Source organism: Silene latifolia, unplaced genomic scaffold, assembly GCF_048544455.1.
Source record: "Silene latifolia isolate original U9 population unplaced genomic scaffold, ASM4854445v1 scaffold_158, whole genome shotgun sequence".
Taxonomy (NCBI): Eukaryota; Viridiplantae; Streptophyta; class Magnoliopsida; order Caryophyllales; family Caryophyllaceae; genus Silene; species Silene latifolia.
The window spans coordinates 81,386-98,869 of NW_027413142.1; the positions used below are offsets into that span (position 1 = coordinate 81,386).

Below are 17,484 nucleotides of genomic sequence, written 5' to 3' on the forward strand. Positions count from 1 at the left end.
ATTTCGGAAATAACTTCTCAAAATTAAATTATTAACACAAGGTTAAAACAAATGTGTTGATTGAATGTTACACTCAATACTTGTCATGTGGGACACAAAACATTAGCTCCTTTTCTAGAAGAACTTGAATGTCACACGTCCAATATGCTATCTGAATACTTGTCAAGATCAAAAGCTATCCTAGTGAGTGGAATTCATAAGTGATCGACTATACCGATTGATAAATTGGTCAAACGTTGGTGTGAAATCTTTAACAGAGTAGCACTCCGGCCTCGTAAAGATGGAAAAATGTTGTCAAAATGTGCCCTAAGGATACATTTTAGAAAACCCTTTTTATAATAATACTTATCTCAAATTTTGGACAAATTCGGCCTGAATTTGTCTATGGGTCGAATAACGTGGACATGAACTCTTTAACATGCAAGCCCTATGGGCTTGTAAAAACGGAAAAATGATTTTTTTTAATACAACCAGTAGTATAGTTTATGAGCTTTATAAGAATGTTTACAAAAGTCATTGACTTGTTTATTACACTAGTGTACTCCAACACACATTTTTTTTTCTAACTTTGAATATACAGAATAAATAAACGAATGAAATCGATTAAATATAGCTAATTAGAAAAAAATGTAATTTACGCGATACAAGAAAAACAAATCAGCCTTAAACTCTGGGTTTAAGCACAACAGTGGAGTGGTTCCGGACATGCAAGCTAAACTGTCCGCATTGCTCCGTTGTATCGACCTTAGATTGGCCGGGAGGAGGAAGGAGGTTGAAATTTTGGATCAAGCGGCCGATAGTGATGGAGATGATCGGAAGAGCAAGGATAATACCAGGGCAACTCCTTCTACCAACCCCAAACGGAAGGTATCGAAAATCATTTCCATTTGTTTCGACTTTAGACTCCTCTTCCAAGAACCTCTCCGGTCTAAACTCTTCCGGTTTTTTCCAATGCTCAGGGTTATTTGCAAGCCACCAAGCGTTGACCAATACCTTGCTTTCAGCGGGAATGTCATGACCGCCTAGCTTGGCTTCGTGTAAATTCATGTGAGGTACCAGCAACGGGATGGCCATTCGCAACCTAAGTGTTTCCTTCACCACAGCTTCCAAATATGGTAACTTATGCGTGTCTGGCTCGGTTATTTGGTTCCCTTTTCCGAGTACATTGTCTAGCTCTTCCCTTACCTTGTTCTGAATCTCAGGGTGGTTCACTAACTCTGCTACTGCCCATTCGATCGACCACAATGTTGTTTCGATTGCTGTTAACATTCAGTTCAGTTCAGTTCAATTTATTAGTATTCGGTTACTAAACACTCTATACATACAAATAAAGTCGTAGCGACGAGCTGAAGAAAATTTTACAAGTTAACTCACCAGCAATATTGATGTTCTCAACAATGTACATTACATTTTGTTCCGTGATTTCGCCTCGATTTTGTGCTTCCAGGATGTGATCTATTGCACATTTTGGTTCAGTGTTGTTTGCTGCCTTTGTTCCTGATAATTTCCTGTATTTTTGACAAGAATTTCATTAATAATTTGTTTGTTTAAATTCAAAGTTTTAGAAAATACTTGGTGGGAAACTAAAATATTATTCCAACCGGTCTTTGTTTTTCAATGTCAAACTTTGACTTTTTTGGGTCAACTTGGAAAAGTTTGGAACATTTATAATTATTGTGTTTTGACAAAAAAAAAAAAGGTTGATAAACGGTGACACTGACACGGTGTTATCGATAAGTACTATTTGATGACGTCCTATCATAATCTAACTCAAAATTACGTTGATGAAAATTAAAAGGGTAAAGGCATAGATTATCGTACCTGCGGACGTCGACAAAGTAGTCCTTGAAGAGATTCAATCTCTTATCCCTGATTTTTATACATAACTTGAGATAACCCCTGAGGAAAGGTCGTAGAATAGGTATAAAATCAGCGTAATTGTAGTCAAATGTCTGAGACAATTGTCCTCTTTCGGCATTAATAGAAATTAGCTTGTTATAAAGAGGGTCGTCCACGCTGTCAAAGCGACGGTTAAACATGATACGGTACATGTTATTGTACATCATGAGTTGGAGATGTTTACGTAGTACAATGCCGGTGGAGGAGGACTCAGGGTGTTTGATAACATCGTCAACCACACTCGCAGCCTCCTCCTCCCAACCGGCCTTGTGTTGTTGTACCACCTTGTTGGTAAAAAAGGGGACCGTCATGATCCTCCTCATTTTTCTCCAGTGTTCACCGTACTCGGTGAACACCATATCTTGTCCTTCCCCAGTGAATATGTCAAACACTAAGTTTCTCGGCCTAGACCCGAATTCAGCTCCCTGTTTCTGAAGCACCTCTTTAGCAAGTTCGGGAGAGGACACAACCACCACATTTCTAACCCCCATTTTTAACAATACTATATCTCCGAACCTTTTGGCAAGGTCCAAGAGGTTCCGGTGATTAAGATCATTCCCAACCTGCAACCAATTCCCGAATATGGGAATTGGCAGCGGTCCTGGGGGAAGCTTCAACTTCCTCCCCTTCAGCTTCGAGGCTGTAATCGCAACCACGATAGCAAAGAAAAGTGCATACAAGGCCTTTTGAACTAGCATGATATCCATTTTTATTGATTAATTGAAAGTGTTTAAAACTTTATGTTATAAGATTGAATGTGTATGTGAAAATGTGATGCTTAAACAAATTGAACAATTTTTTCTTATATAGAGAGTACTCAGAGTAGTGGTAGTTGGATTGCCGGAGACTACGTAAAACCATGCATATACGTTGAAAATTACTCAATTCAAACCGTGTAATTAGGTAAGTGGAGGAACTGTTTATGGGTCGTCTTGTTCATTGAATTTGACCCATTAAATAAGTAGGTACAACCGTACAGACAAGATATTTAGAAAAAGAAAATATACAGGCTTAGTCCATTAATCCGTCCCAAATCTAGTAATTCGTTTAAACAAAAACTAAAGCTCAGGTCATATTCAACTCAAACCCGCATTTAATCACGTCTACTAAGGGGTGTAGGAAAACAAGTTGCACCGTATGTATGACGATCCAGGAAAATGCACCTCTCCATCCATGAGTCATGACTATTATTTGATTCGCGGGTTTAGATAATTGACTTGTCGCATATCTTTAGAATGTGCGGTTGTGCGTCAAGCCGTCAACCATTTTTACTTTTAGCAAAATTCACACTCATATTGGGATTTGGGATTATTATGAGTGAGTTCTACTTGTTTCTTCAATTGTTCGATTCTAGAATGTTTAAGTTTCTAGAATGTAGGGACTAGGGTTAATCCATATGTATAGTTTCTAAAATATCGGTGGTAGAGCTAGACACAACTAGTAGAGATGGTTTGTAACGTAGACCTTCTTATACCGGATGTTAATATTTTATTTTGTAAAGGAATGATGGTGAGATTTGAATCCTAGATCTCTTAGACCATTCCCAAGCAAGGTCACCGACTGGGTCGTGACCTTGTTGGGTCACCTTAATGACACCTTAAATTAAGATTAAGGGGATAATTTTGGTGACCTTGAATTACTCAGGGTCAATTGGTGACCTTGAGTTGAGTTGGTGACTTTGTTGGTGACCCGATAGGTGGCATTCTCTTATTGGCTGGAAACCAAAAAAAGGGATAACCATCAAAACAAAGGGAGGTGACCTTTGGTTGAGTATGGTGACCCGGTAGGTGGCACTCTCTCATTGGCTGTAAAGTGGAAAATGATTGGGTTGGTGACCTAGGTCGTGACCTTTTGCTTGAGAGGGTGAAAATGGGTCAAGATAATTAAGGTGTGATTAAGAGGAAAAATATTGGTGACCCGATTAACTCGACCTTCTGCTTGGAGATGGTCTTAGCACACACTAATACACTATGAAAGGCATGCGTTACATTTTCATTTCAAGTTAAAAGGGTAATCGTGTAAAGGACGCGTCTAGAGTATAAAATCATTCATGAGTCTGGCCTTCAACCATTAGATAAAACTACTCTACCAATCTAGTCATAAAACCAGCAAAGTAAACACGATCCAGCAATATAAACAAGAATACAAATGCTTAGGGAATATGTTTTCCTATAATAAATTAAATAGATCATTTTTTTGTCACCCATTAAAATATAATAATATGATAATAATCATTCATTTGAATAGTCAAAGTAACAATATTAGTAGCGAGCGGGAGTAGTGAAGGTAATATAAGTAACAACGGGACTACGGGAGTAGTGAAATTATCAATATTAATGCGGAGTGAAAGTTTCAATAATTACGTAATAATAATTACGGCTAGAGTAGTGAAAGTAACAGTAGTAATAACGAATGTAATAAAAGTAACAATACTAACAACAAAATAAAGTATATATGAACAATTAGCTAACTAGTCGATTTAAGTAAAATATTAATAGCGGGAGTACTGAATTTGTCTAATAAATTATTTCATCGTAGTTTTAAAATATATCATAGAAAAATATATTAATGATAAATTTATAAGTTATACAACTTTAAAGTAGTTTTATTTCATTGAAAATAAATTTTAATGCTAAATAAAGGTACCTCGGACGGGGACATGCACCGATACTAGTTTTAAGAAAAAGTGATACTAAAGGTATTAAAATAGGAACAAATCATGATTAAAGATAAAATAGGTACATGTATTATTATAAGTACGATAGGTACGAAATTACTATGTATACGATCAACAACAAAAGGGTCACGAAATACAAATAAAATGGTACGAAACACTGGTCTCTCAATAACTTATTGAAAGACTATCTCTCACCACTTTTAGTGAAGACTTTTTCTTTCTAGCTAGTACACTCCTTGTTAATCTAGTCATATTTCCTTAATTACATTGCAACAATCAATTAGTCTCTTTTACGACGGGTGTATCCGTTTTTGTAAAACATCAATGTTCTTGCATTGATGTTATTAGTTGTAAAGAGAGATTTGTAGAAATATTGAAGTGATTTTTGATATATGAGAATTGTGTTTTTACAATGAGTATTGATCTAGTATTTATATTGTTCTATAAACCGACTTATCACCTAAGTTAGTTTCAATAACTAATTCTGTAACTAACTCTACTAACTAACTTCTTGTTACTTTAGTTAGTTCAATATTCCCCCCTCAAACTTGAGTAGGGGTGAAGACCAAACCAAGTTTGGAAGAAAGAAAATCATGCTGGTCTGCACCTAAAGCTTTTGTCATGATGTCTGCAACTTGAAGTCCTGTCCTGACATGCTTAGTTAGGAGAAATCCCTCATCTTGTTTGTCCCTAACATAGTGACAATCTATGCTAAGGTGCTTTGTTCTTTCATGGAATACGGGGTTAAGAGATATATGCTGTGCTGCTTTGTTGTCACAGTAAAGTGGAATAGGCTTAGGTGTTGTGATCCTGAATTCTTGGAGGAGACTGTCAAGCCAAACTAACTCTGAGCTTGTGTAGGACATGCTTCTATACTCAGATTCAGCACTGCTTTTGGAGACTGTCTTTTGCTTTTTGGTTTTCCAGGAGATAAGGGATCTTCCCAGGAAAACACAGTAGCCACTGAGAGACTTACATGTGAAAGCACATTGACCCCAATCCGCATCACTATAGGCAACAAGTTGCAGATCAGAATGGGCACTATAAAACAACCCAGTGTTTATTGTCTTCTTTAGATATCTTAGAACATGTATAGCAGCTTGAAAATGAGGTAATCTTGGTTTGCTAACAAATTGGCTGAGATGTTGGACTGAATATGATATATCAGGCCTAGTCATGTTTAGGTATAAGAGCCTGCCTATTAACCTTCTGTACTTTTCTGGATCTTCCAACAACTCACCATCATCTGTGCTCAACTTGATTCCTCGCTGCATTGGAAAATTAGCTGTTGTGGCATTCTCCATCTTCATATCAGTAAGTATATCTATGATATATTTTCGTTGATTGATGAGAAGTTCAATGTGATTCTTGGATATTTCCAAGCCAAGGAAATACCTGGCATGTCCTAAATCCTTAATGGGAAATTCCTTGTCTAACCCTTGCTTGAGGTCTAATATAGCTTGTTCATCTGTGCCACTGATGAGAACATCATCAACATATACTAGAGCAACAACAAAGGACTGTGTAAGGGCATCAAACTTAGTGAAAAAGGAGTAATCTTGTCTGGATTGCAGATAACCCTTGCTGAGTAAATATTTTGTAAACTCTTTATTCCATTGTCGAGATGCATGTTTAAGGCCATAAAGAGATTTGACTAGCTTGCATACTTGTCCCTGCTGCACTTTATATCCTTCTGGTGGTCGCATATAAACCTCTTCATCCAAATGGCCATGTAAGAAGGCATTATTTATATCAACCTGATATAATGGCCATCCTTTTGCTGCTACAATGGCCAGGAGGGTCCTTACTGTTGTGAATTTTGCTACTGGTGAGAAAGTGTGAGTATAGTCTCTATCTTTGACCTGGTTGTAGCCCTTGGCAACCAACCTGGCTTTAAATCTTTCCACACTCCCATCTGCATTGTACTTAATTTTGAACACCCATTTAGAGCCAATAGATTTCTTTCCTTTAGGTAATTCCATCAGCTGCCAAGTCTGGTTATCTTCTAAAGCTTTGATTTCTTTATTCATTGCATCCACCCACCTAGGATCTCTGCTGGCTTGATAATATGTGTATGGCTCATGTTCTTGAAGAACAGTGGCCAAAGATGTAACATACTTGGGATCATATTCTTGCATATTTTGCAAGACAGTAGCATGTAGTGCAGCAGCTGTGTTTGATGTACCAGTGGAAGTTTGTCCAGATAATTGTAAAGGACAATGATAATCCTGTAACAAAACAGATGGCTGCCTAGGTCTTACTGACCTTCTAACAGTCATTCTAGTATTTAAGGTGGTAGTGTTTAGGTTATTTGTATTTGTAGGTCCTGTACTGACAGACTGTTCAGTAGTAGCATTCTGTTCAGTTGTAACAGTCTGGTCAGACTGTGTTAAAGGTGTCTCAGTCATATCTTGAGACAAAATTAAAGTAGATGTTGCAGGATTGACTAAATTAGTAGACTGTAATTCAGAATTGAGACTCTTAAAAGGGAACTCATCTTCTTTAAATAAAACATCCCTACTAACAAACACTTTTCTAGTTTGAATAAAGGTCATATAACTTGTAACCCTTTTGAGTGTGTGGATAACCTAGAAAGATACACTTCCTAGCCCTTGTGCCAAACTTATCAGAGTAAGTAGGAGGCATTGTGGCATAACAGCAACAACCAAAGACCCTTAAGTCAGCATAATTTGGTGCCTTACCAAACAAAATCTCAAATGGAGTTTTCCAACCAATAGTAGAAGAGGGCATTAGATTAATAAGATAAGTAGCTGTTAATAAACTATCACCCCAAAATTTTATGGGCAAACTGGCATGAATTTTAAGAGATCTTGCAGTATCTAAAAGGTGCCTATGCTTGCGTTCAACACGGCCATTTTGCTGTGGCCTGCCTGCTATACTGGTCTGATGAATGATACCTCTATGTTTAAATACTTGGCCACAAGAATGATGCAAAAACTCTCCCCCATTATCACCCCTGACAACTTTAACCACAGCATCAAACTGTTTTTCTATGTAAGCAAAGAAATCTTTAACAAGACATGGAACCTGGTCCTTAGTCTGAAACAAGATGGTCCATGTATTCCTAGAGTGATCATCTAAAATGGTAAGAAAGTATTTGGCACCAGACAAAGAGGGAATTTTATATGGTCCCCAAATATCCATATGAAGAAGCTCAAAAACAGTTAATGCTCTAGAATTACTATGAGGAAATGGCAATTGATGATGCTTTGCAAGAATACAAGTTTTACATTGAAATGAAGAAGAAGCAATACACTGTTCTTTATTTACAATTTTAATTTTATCATAAGAAGCATGCCCAAGCCTAGAATGAAATAGAGATACATATTTAGAAACTTTATTACATTGGTTTAGAGAAGAATTAACAGAAGATGTTTGTAGTAAATTTAGAACAACAGCAGCAATCCTTTGAACAAGCAAAGCAGTACTAGTAGATTGAAATCTATAGAGGTCTCCTATCCTTTGTCCCTTAGCTACACATCTATTGGAATGGTCCTGAAAATAACAGTTGGTAGACAAGAACACAGCAGATAGTTTGTTATGGTCAAGCAGCTTACTTACTGACATTAAATTTTGTTTAAAATCAGGAAGAAGCAACACATGATGCAATGTAATAGTTGGAGTTAAACAAACATCACCAGTAACTGTGACTGTCTTACTGGTACCATCAGGTAATCCAATGATTAGTGGGGTATTCAATTTAGTAGTATTATGTAAAAGTTTAATGTCATAAGTCATATGGTCAGATGCACCAGTGTCAATTATCCAATCAGTAAAGCAAGAATCAGAATGAGCAGAATGTACTTGATGAAATGTACCTGCGAAATTAGAGAAGGAAAGACCTTGCTTATTATCTGAGATTCTCTTTATCACCTGATCCGCGACTGATGTGACCAGTCCATCAATCATGGCTGAATCAAAAGGAACGTGAGAAGAAACTGCAGTAGGAACATCATCAACATCTTCAAGTGGAGATAAATTTTCTTGAACATCAACATTGTTTGCTGACTTCTTGAAATTACCAGCTGCATTCCCAGGCTTACCAGAACCCATTTTACCTTTCCCTTTGTTATTCTTGCTAGGAAAACCAACCACTTGAAAGCATTTAGTAACAGAATGGCCAAATTTCCCACAAGCCGGACACTTGTTAACCATGAAACATTCAGAAAGATTGTGGCTATTCATCTTGCAATGACTGCAATACTTTGCAGAAGAAGAATCATCTGAAGAACTTGCCTTCATGTACTTGGGATCAATATCAGAGCCCTTATATGTTGCATAAGCATTGATATCAGAAATATTATCAACAAAATCAGAAATATGCTTCTGTTTCTCAATTTTCTGCAGCAAACCCAAAGTTTTACTGATAGATGGCAGAGGATCCATGGATAAAATATGTATCCTAACCGTATCATATTTAGAATTAAGACCCATCAAGAATTTGATCAATTTGGCATTTTGATCACGAACAAGCATTCATTTCATGAGAGTACAAGTGCAAGAAGCCATTCTACCACATGTACAGCTTGGAACAGGATCCAAACTATCCATAGTTTCCCAAAGATTTTTGACTTTACTGTAGTACTCAATCAGGGATAAATTGGATTGTGATGTAGAATTTAGATCTTGAGAAAGTTGGTAAATCTCAATAGCATTAGACTGTCCATACCTTTCCATAAGTTCAGCCCATAACTCTTGTGCAGTTCTGATGTACTTCAGGTTTTCCCGTAATGGCTTGTCAATGGAATTAAGAATCCACTTAAGAACCATCAAATCACAACGAATGAATTGATGATATTTCTTGTCTGTTGATGGTGGCTTGGTGAGGGTTCTATTGATAAACCCGTCTTTATTTTTAGCAGCAAGAGCCATGAGTATATCTTGTTTCCAGCTGAGAAATTCGGACCGATCAAACAAGGAAGCAGTAAGCTGAGAGAAGGGTTGATCAGAAGAAGAGAGATATAAAGGATCGTCATAATAATCATAAGGATCAGATGTTTGATCAGTAGGCATATTGAAAAGATGAAGATTCAACGATGAAGATACAAAGAAAATTTGGAAAGAGATATGAACAACGATGAAGATATGAAGGAATGTTTATGAAGAAATGATGAAGATATGAATGTGTATGCGGAAGCGGAAGCGTTTAATGATTTTCTTGATTGTTAATAAGCTGATACCATGTAAAACATCAATGTTCTTGCATTGATGTTATTAGTTGTAAAGAGAGATTTGTAGAAATATTGAAGTGATTTTTGATATATGAGAATTGTGTTTTTAAAATGAGTATTGATCTAGTATTTATATTGTTCTATAAACCGACTTATCACCTAAGTTAGTTTCAATAACTAATTCTGTAACTAACTCTACTAACTAACTTCTTGTTACTTTAGTTAGTTCAATAGTTTTATGAATAAATGGGTTAATTAATACCCCACTAGGCTAGATAGGAAAATTAACGGGTATATCCATTTTAAGAATAAAACGGATCAATTAATACTCCGCTTGGCTAAAGAAGAAAATTATTTTGCTATTTCCTAGGAACTTTCTTTTTACCACCTTGACTATTGTATTTGAGCCGTCTTAAGGTTAAAGTGGATATATCCGGCTTAATGGAAATTTGTGTACAACAATTGATTAATAAATAAAATCCATAAAGTCTTGTACAAGTTGTAATACTCTACTCAACCGAAAACGTTATTCGGGTGGGGTACTCCCTTGAAGATGAGGTCTATTGATAGGCTTAAAATTTGACTAGTGCTTAAAGGAATTGAAAGTATTACCCATATCAACAAAACGCACTTTCTTTTCTGGAGCTTCATATCTACCTGGATGATTATGACCTCCTCTTAAACCAACTCAACACTTTCAGAATGCTTCACATTAATTGGCTTAAAAAGATTCTTCGGCAAAGGAGAAGTGGTAGGAACTTCTGTTACGTTGTCTCTAAAATTTCTTCATGGGGAGTTCTTGTCTGGATAGTTTTTGGGGGTGAGGGTACAGACCCTCAAGTAAGATATGGACCTTGGATGGTAGAATTCCAAATTTTTTGTCATGTAATAAGTTTGCATAATCTTGAGAGGATAGATTTAATCTATTCTTAGGTCTCTTCTTGCTAGTGAAGTGAAATTGAGATGGTTTTGAGCTATCTGAGGAGGATGAATTATAGAGAGCCGAATCATTCAAGGCCACGGCGCACCGCGCACCGCTACCCTCAGAATTCGTAGGCACATCGAGTGAACTAAGAGTCCGGATGGCAACAGAATCCAGATCCTGCCCAGATCCTGAGATCCAGATCCTACGGAGCGGATATGGATCGCGATATTTAAGATCCAGTGGATAAGGATATGGATATGGATCGTATGGTCGAGATCCAGATCCTACCCTTAGATCCATTTTTATTTCATTTTCTTAAAAAATAAGTTCAGCTAAACAAATAGTAAAATTATATGCTTTGTTCTTTTAATTTTTTTCATAAATCAAACCATGATTTTTTCTGATTAACATTTTTTGGTTAAAAAAAGATACTTTTTTAGTGTTATTGTAATTTCATAAGACTTTATTTTTATGTTTTTAGAACTTTAGCTTTATTATTAGTATCTAGTAAAGGAAAATAGTATGTTACGTCGTAGTAAAATACCAAAAATATTATTTTTATATTTTAAGAGGGACTTTTCTTTTATTATCAAAAGGATATGGATATATCCTGATCCAATCCAGATCCTGCGGATCCGGATATGGATATGGGAATTTCAGATCCTGTAAATATGGATCTTATAGGATCCTATCCAGATCCTACCCATTGCCATCCCTAACTAAGAGGAATACAATCATTGGTCGAAGCGGGTGACAACAAGGGTTTCTTTCCCTTCCTTTCTTTGCCAAAAAGGTCAAATTTAGAACACTCTCATTTCCAATTTGAATTGATAATAAACGGTCAACTACCACTTGTAGCTCTCGGAAAATATCTTTATTATAAGGATTAAATTTGAGAGCACATTCACATTCTAGAATATTTAAACACTCTAGAATCAAACTAAGTAAAATCCAACTAGAATTCAGTCCCCAATATGAGTACAAATTTTGCCAAAGTGAGTGATTGACGTACAACCGCACAAACTAAAGATAGAAAGATCAGTCAACTAGACAACGCGAGGAATTTAATAATAGGTGTCTTCTTTAAAACGGATTATTTTGATCCTTTTCTTAAAAATCGAATTTTGAGATTATTTTAAAGTAAAATGTGACCACTTTTGAAAAATTAGTTATTAAGCTCAACAAGCTGTCAAATCACTTGGATTATTATAATTACATTTGACTATAAAATGATCACATAACCCTATCTATTTAACAAGACGAAAATAGTTAATTTGAAACAAGAATTTATAATTTAATAATAGTGGTCCTGCATTTTCAAGATTAGAAATAGGGTGGAACTTGATTTCGTACATGACTTCACCTAAATACACGGTTTACATTTGAGTAATTTTCAATCAATACTTATTTATTCTCCGACAATCCAACTACCCTCTATATAAGGGAAAATTGTTCAATTTGTTTAAGCATCACATATTCACATTCACATACACTTTCAATCTTATAACTTAAAGTCTAAAACATCTCCTTCTCAAATTTCATAAATTCATAAATCAATAATAATGGATATGATGCTAGTTCAAAAGGGGTTGTATGCCCTCTTCTTTGCTATTGTGGTTGCGATAACAATCTCGAAGCTGAGAGGGAGGAAGCTGAAGCTTCCCCCAGGACCGCTGCCAATTCCCATATTTGGAAATTGGCTGCAGGTTGGGAATGATCTTAATCACCGGAACCTCTTGGACCTTGCCAAGAGGTTTGGAGATATATTATTATTACGAATGGGAGTTCGAAATGTGGTTGTTGTGTCCTCCCCGGAACTTGCCAAGGAGGTGCTTCAGACACAGGGAGCTGAATTTGGGTCTAGGCCGAGAAACCTAGTGTTTGATATATTCACTGGGGGAGGACAAGATATGGTGTTCACCGAGTACGGTGAACACTGGAGAAAAATGAGGAGGATCATGACGGTCCCCTTTTTTACCAACAAGGTTGTACAACAATACAAGGCCGGTTGGGAGGAGGAAGCTGCGAGTGTGGTTGATGATGTCATCAAACACCCAGAATCCTCCACCACCGGCATCGTACTACGTAAACGTCTACAACTCATGATGTACAATAATATGTACCGTATCATGTTTAATCGTCGCTTTAATAGCGTTGACGATCCTCTTTACAACAAGTTAATTTCCATTAACGCCAAAAGAGGACAATTGTCTCAGACATTTGATTACAATTACGCCGATTTTATACCAATACTACGACCGTTCCTCAGGGGTTATCTCAAGTTTTGTGTACAAATTAGGGATAAGAGATTGAATCTCTTCAAGGACTACTTCGTCGACGTCCGCAGGTACGATAATCTCCGATTCTCCTCCCCTCCCCCCTACCTTTTCGCTTTTCTTTGACCTATTTTTGGATTTAATTATGATAGAACGTCATCAGATGAAACTTATCCGTAACACCATCTATCAACAATTATTTGTCACACTTTTCACGTTGACATAAAAGTCAGAAGTTGACATTGAACAGCGAAGACAAATTGGAATTAATTTTATTATTTCCCATTAAATATTAATTAATGAATACCTAAAAAAAAACAATGTTTTTAATGAATTATTGTCATGTTTACAGGAAATTATCAGGAACAAAGGCATCAAACACTGAACCAAAATGTGCCATAGATAACATCCTGGAAGCACAAAATCGCGGCGAAATTACTGAAGAAAATGTAATGTACATGATTGAGAACATCAACATTGCTGGTGAGTTAATTTTGTAAAATTTTCTTTAAGCTAGTCGCTACGACTTTGTTTATATGATAAGGTGTTTAGCAATCCAAATACTAATGATTTAAACGTTAAACAGCAATCGAAACAACATTGATGTCAATCGAATGGGCAGTAGCGGAGTTAGTGAACCACCCTGACATTCAGCAGAAGGTGAGGGAAGAGCTAGACAATGTGCTCGGAAAAGGGAACCAAGTAACCGAGGCAGACACGCATAAGTTACCATATTTGGAAGCTGTGGTGAAAGAAACGTTGAGGTTGCGAATGCCCATCCCGTTGCTGATACCTCATATGAATGTGCACGAAGCCAAGCTTGGCGGTCATGACATCCCTGCTCAAAGTAAGGTATTGGTTAATGCTTGGTGGCTTGCCAATAACCCTGAACATTGGAAAAAACCGGAAGAGTTTAGACCGGAGAGGTTCTTGGAAGAGGAGTCTAAAGTCGAAGCAAATGGAAATGATTTTCGATACCTTCCTTTTGGGGTTGGTAGAAGGAGTTGTCCTGGTATTATCCTTGCTCTTCCGATCATCTCCATTACTGTCGGCCGCTTGATCCAAAACTTCGAACTCCTTCCTCCTCCCGGCCAATCCAAGGTCGATACAACGGAGCAATGTGGACAGTTTAGCTTGCATGTTCGTAATCACTCCACCGTCGTGCTTAAACCCCGGGTTTAAGTGTTTTTTTTCTTAAAAGACTAGGAGTTCTGTAGCTGTTACCTTTGGTGTGCACTGATATCGCATTTATATTCTCTTTTTCTATTTAGCTGTATTTAGTCAATTTTCTTTATTTCTTCTGTATATTCAAAGTTAGAAAAAAAAAGTGCTTAAATGGACGAATTCAATAAACAAGCAAGGCAATGACTTTCTATGATAGCAAAGAAATGCATTAGTCATCACCCCCATCTTCTTACAAATAAAGTTATAGATGTATTTATATGAATTTAGGACGCTTGAGGGTTGTTATCTACCTTTTTTCTCCAATCTTTTCTTCCACCTTCTCTCTTTGTCCTCTCACAATCAGTTAAAAAAATATATATCATGTGCAATCAGATGGCAAGTGGATGAGGCCAAATATATAATATCTTAATCGATTGTGAAATGAAAAGGTAGAAAATAAACGGTAAATAACATTCGTCATCCAAATTTAAAAAAAAGGATTAAGCATCTGAGGTAATACCTCAAACTTTGTAGTTTTTGAGCATATACACATTTTTTCTGAGCATATTATCATTTATAAATATAGTTTTTGAGCAATATTATATTTTTTTAGTGTGATGTTTTAGTAAATGTGTTCAAAAACTTTATATTAAAGCAAAACTCACAAACTTTAAAATAAAACTCAGAAAATAAACAATAAGAAGTACTACATCAGCTGTATAATCTATGAACTGTCCAAATTTGTAGGTTTTAGTTGGATAGCAGAATATTATCCACAATGAATTCATAATGGCAAATCCCTTGTTTTTTCATATTTGGGATGTTAAATGTGAAGTGCAAGTGTGGCAGGGCAAAAAGCTAAAGAGTCCCAATATAAAAATATTGTTGATTTGGGTAGGGTTAACTCGATTCAGGTTTCAAGTAAAGTTCGGGTATTGTAGGTTGGTTAGTTGGGTCAATTTTAGGTCTTGAGTCAGCCTTCTTAGGTCGGGTTGATTTTGCAAGGTATGGTTCTGAATATATAAGAATTTAGGTAAGGTTAATCATTATTAGGCAAAATGTTATCAAATTAGTTAGGGATAATGATTTGAATGTGTCAATAAATATTTAAGTAGGATTGGAAGGGTTAAGTCAATTTGGTTCTGGGTCAAATACACTTCGATTTGAGCCGTTTAGGAGGTCGTACCGGACCACGTTTTTTTTCTCCCGCTTTTTAAACCACGTGTCTAAGGTCATGTCTGGAGTTACCGAATTCGATTTCAGGTCCAAATAACGGGTATTAATCCGTTTTTCACGATTATCCGAGGTTTGACGAATGCTCGCTAATCGCATACCGGCACCTCAAAATATCCTCCGTTGCTCAAAAAATTTTGCGTGACCACTTTACCTAATCTGAGGATCCTTCGATTTGACCCGTTCGGGAGGTCGTACCGGACTACGTTTATTTTTCTCCCGGTTTGTCATTCACATGTCCGAGGTCATTTTCGGAGTTACCCTATTCGATTTCAGGTCCAAATAACGAGTATTAATCCATTTTTCACGATTATCTCAGGTTCGAGGAATGCTCATTTATCGCATACAGACACCCCCAAATGTCCTCCGTTGCAACTCAAATTTTGTGTGGCCGCTTTACCTGATCCGAGAATCCTTCTGTGTGATTTTCGGAGAATTTTGTTCCGGGCTCGGAAATCCCGAAAACCGTGTATTATACACTTCGATTTGAGCCGTTCGGGAGGTCGTACTGAACCAAGTTTCTTTTTATTTCCCGCTTTTATAACCACGTGTCCGAGGTCGTGTCTGGAGTTACCCAATTCGATTACAGGTCCAAATAACGAGTATTAATCCATTTTCACGATTATCCGACGTTCGACGAATGCTGGTTAATCGCATAACGGCACTCCCAAATGTTCTCCGTTGCTACTCAAATTTTGTGTGGACGCTTTACCTGATCCGCCGAACCTTCTGTGTTATTTCTGGAGAATTTTGTTCTGGAACTCTAATATCTAGAAAACCTTGTTATTATACACTTCAGTTTCAGCCGTTTGGAGGTCGTACCAGAACCTGTTTCTTTTCCTCCCTGTTTTTCAATCACGCGTCCGAGCTCATTTCAGGAATCAATCTGTTCGATTTCAGCCTCAAATAACGAGTTTTAACACATTTTTCACGATAATCCGAGTTTCGACGAGTGCTCGTTTGTGGCACACCGGCACCCCCAAATGTCTTCCGTTGGTGCTCAAACTTTGCGTGACCGTTTTATCTGACCCGAGGAACTTTCAATGTAATTTTCGGAGAATTTTATTCCGGGACCCCGGAATCCCGAAAAACCGTGTATTATATTTATACACTTCAATTTCAGCCGTTCGGAAGGTCGTACCGGAACATGTTTTTTTTTCACCCTATTTTTCAATCACGCGTCCGAGCTCATTTCAGGAATCAACCTGTTCGATTTCAGCCTCAAATAACGAGCTTTAACACATTTTTCACGATAATTCGAGTTTCGGCGAATGCTGGTTTGTGGCACACCGGCACCTTTAAATGTCTTCCGTTGGTGCTCAAACTTTGCTTGGCCGCTTTATCTGACCCGAGGAACTTTCTATTTGATTTCCGGAGAATTTTATTCCGGGACCCCGGAATCCCGAAAAACCGTGTATTATACACTTCAATTTCAGCCGTTCGAAAGGTCGTACCGGAACCTGTTTCTTTTTCTCCCTGTTTTTCAATCACGCGTCCGAGCTTATTTCAGGAATCAACCTGACGATTTCAGCCTCAAAAAACGAGCTTTAACACATTTTTCACGATAATCCGAGTTTCGGCGAATGCTAGTTTGTGGCACACCGGCACCCCCAAATGTCTTCCGTTGGTGCTCAAACTTTGCGTGGCCGCTTTATCTGACTCGAGGAACTTTCTATGTAATTTCCGGATAATTTTATTCCGGGACCCAGGAATCCCGAAAAACCGTGTATTATATATACATTTCAATTTCAGCCGTTCGGAAGGCCGTACTGGAACCTGTATCTTTTTCTCCCTGTTTTTCAATCACGCGTCCGAGCTCATTTCATGAATCAACCTCTATGATTTCAGGAATCAACCTGTTCGATTTCAGCCTCAAATAACGAGCTTTAACACATATTTCACGATAATCCGAGTTTCGGCGAATGCTGGTTTGTGGCACACCGGCACCCCCAAATGTCTTCCGTTGGTTCTCAAACTTTGCGTGGCCGCTTTATCTGACCCGAGAGACTTTCTATGTCATTTCCGGATAATTTTATTCCGGGATCCCGGAATCCCGAAAAACCGTGTATTATACACTTCAATTTCAGCCGTTTGGAAGGTCGTAACGGAACCTGTTTC

The 17,484-nt window shown here is 37.3% G+C and overlaps 3 protein-coding genes across 3 annotated transcripts; 1 reads left to right on the forward strand and 2 right to left on the reverse strand.

Moving 5' to 3' along the window:
- Positions 1–647: 647 nt before the first annotated feature.
- LOC141637938 (trans-cinnamate 4-monooxygenase-like) lies at positions 648–2,645 on the reverse strand. The gene is made up of 3 exons (XM_074447357.1): positions 1,822–2,645; positions 1,375–1,508; positions 648–1,259 (listed from the first exon to the last, which is right to left on the reverse strand). The coding sequence occupies exons 1-3, from the start codon at positions 2,604–2,606 to the stop codon at positions 664–666; spliced, it is 1,515 nt and encodes a 504-aa protein (XP_074303458.1). The 5' UTR covers positions 2,607–2,645; the 3' UTR covers positions 648–663.
- A 6,428-nt stretch (positions 2,646–9,073) lies between these two features.
- Positions 9,074–9,610, reverse strand: LOC141637943 (uncharacterized). Its single transcript, XM_074447361.1, has one exon. The coding sequence runs from the start codon at positions 9,608–9,610 to the stop codon at positions 9,074–9,076; it is 537 nt and encodes a 178-aa protein (XP_074303462.1).
- A 2,545-nt stretch (positions 9,611–12,155) lies between these two features.
- LOC141637925 (trans-cinnamate 4-monooxygenase-like) lies at positions 12,156–14,333 on the forward strand. Its single transcript, XM_074447342.1, has 3 exons — positions 12,156–13,040; positions 13,322–13,452; positions 13,556–14,333. The coding sequence occupies exons 1-3, from the start codon at positions 12,256–12,258 to the stop codon at positions 14,149–14,151; spliced, it is 1,512 nt and encodes a 503-aa protein (XP_074303443.1). The 5' UTR covers positions 12,156–12,255; the 3' UTR covers positions 14,152–14,333.
- The last annotated feature ends 3,151 nt before the right edge of the window (positions 14,334–17,484 follow it).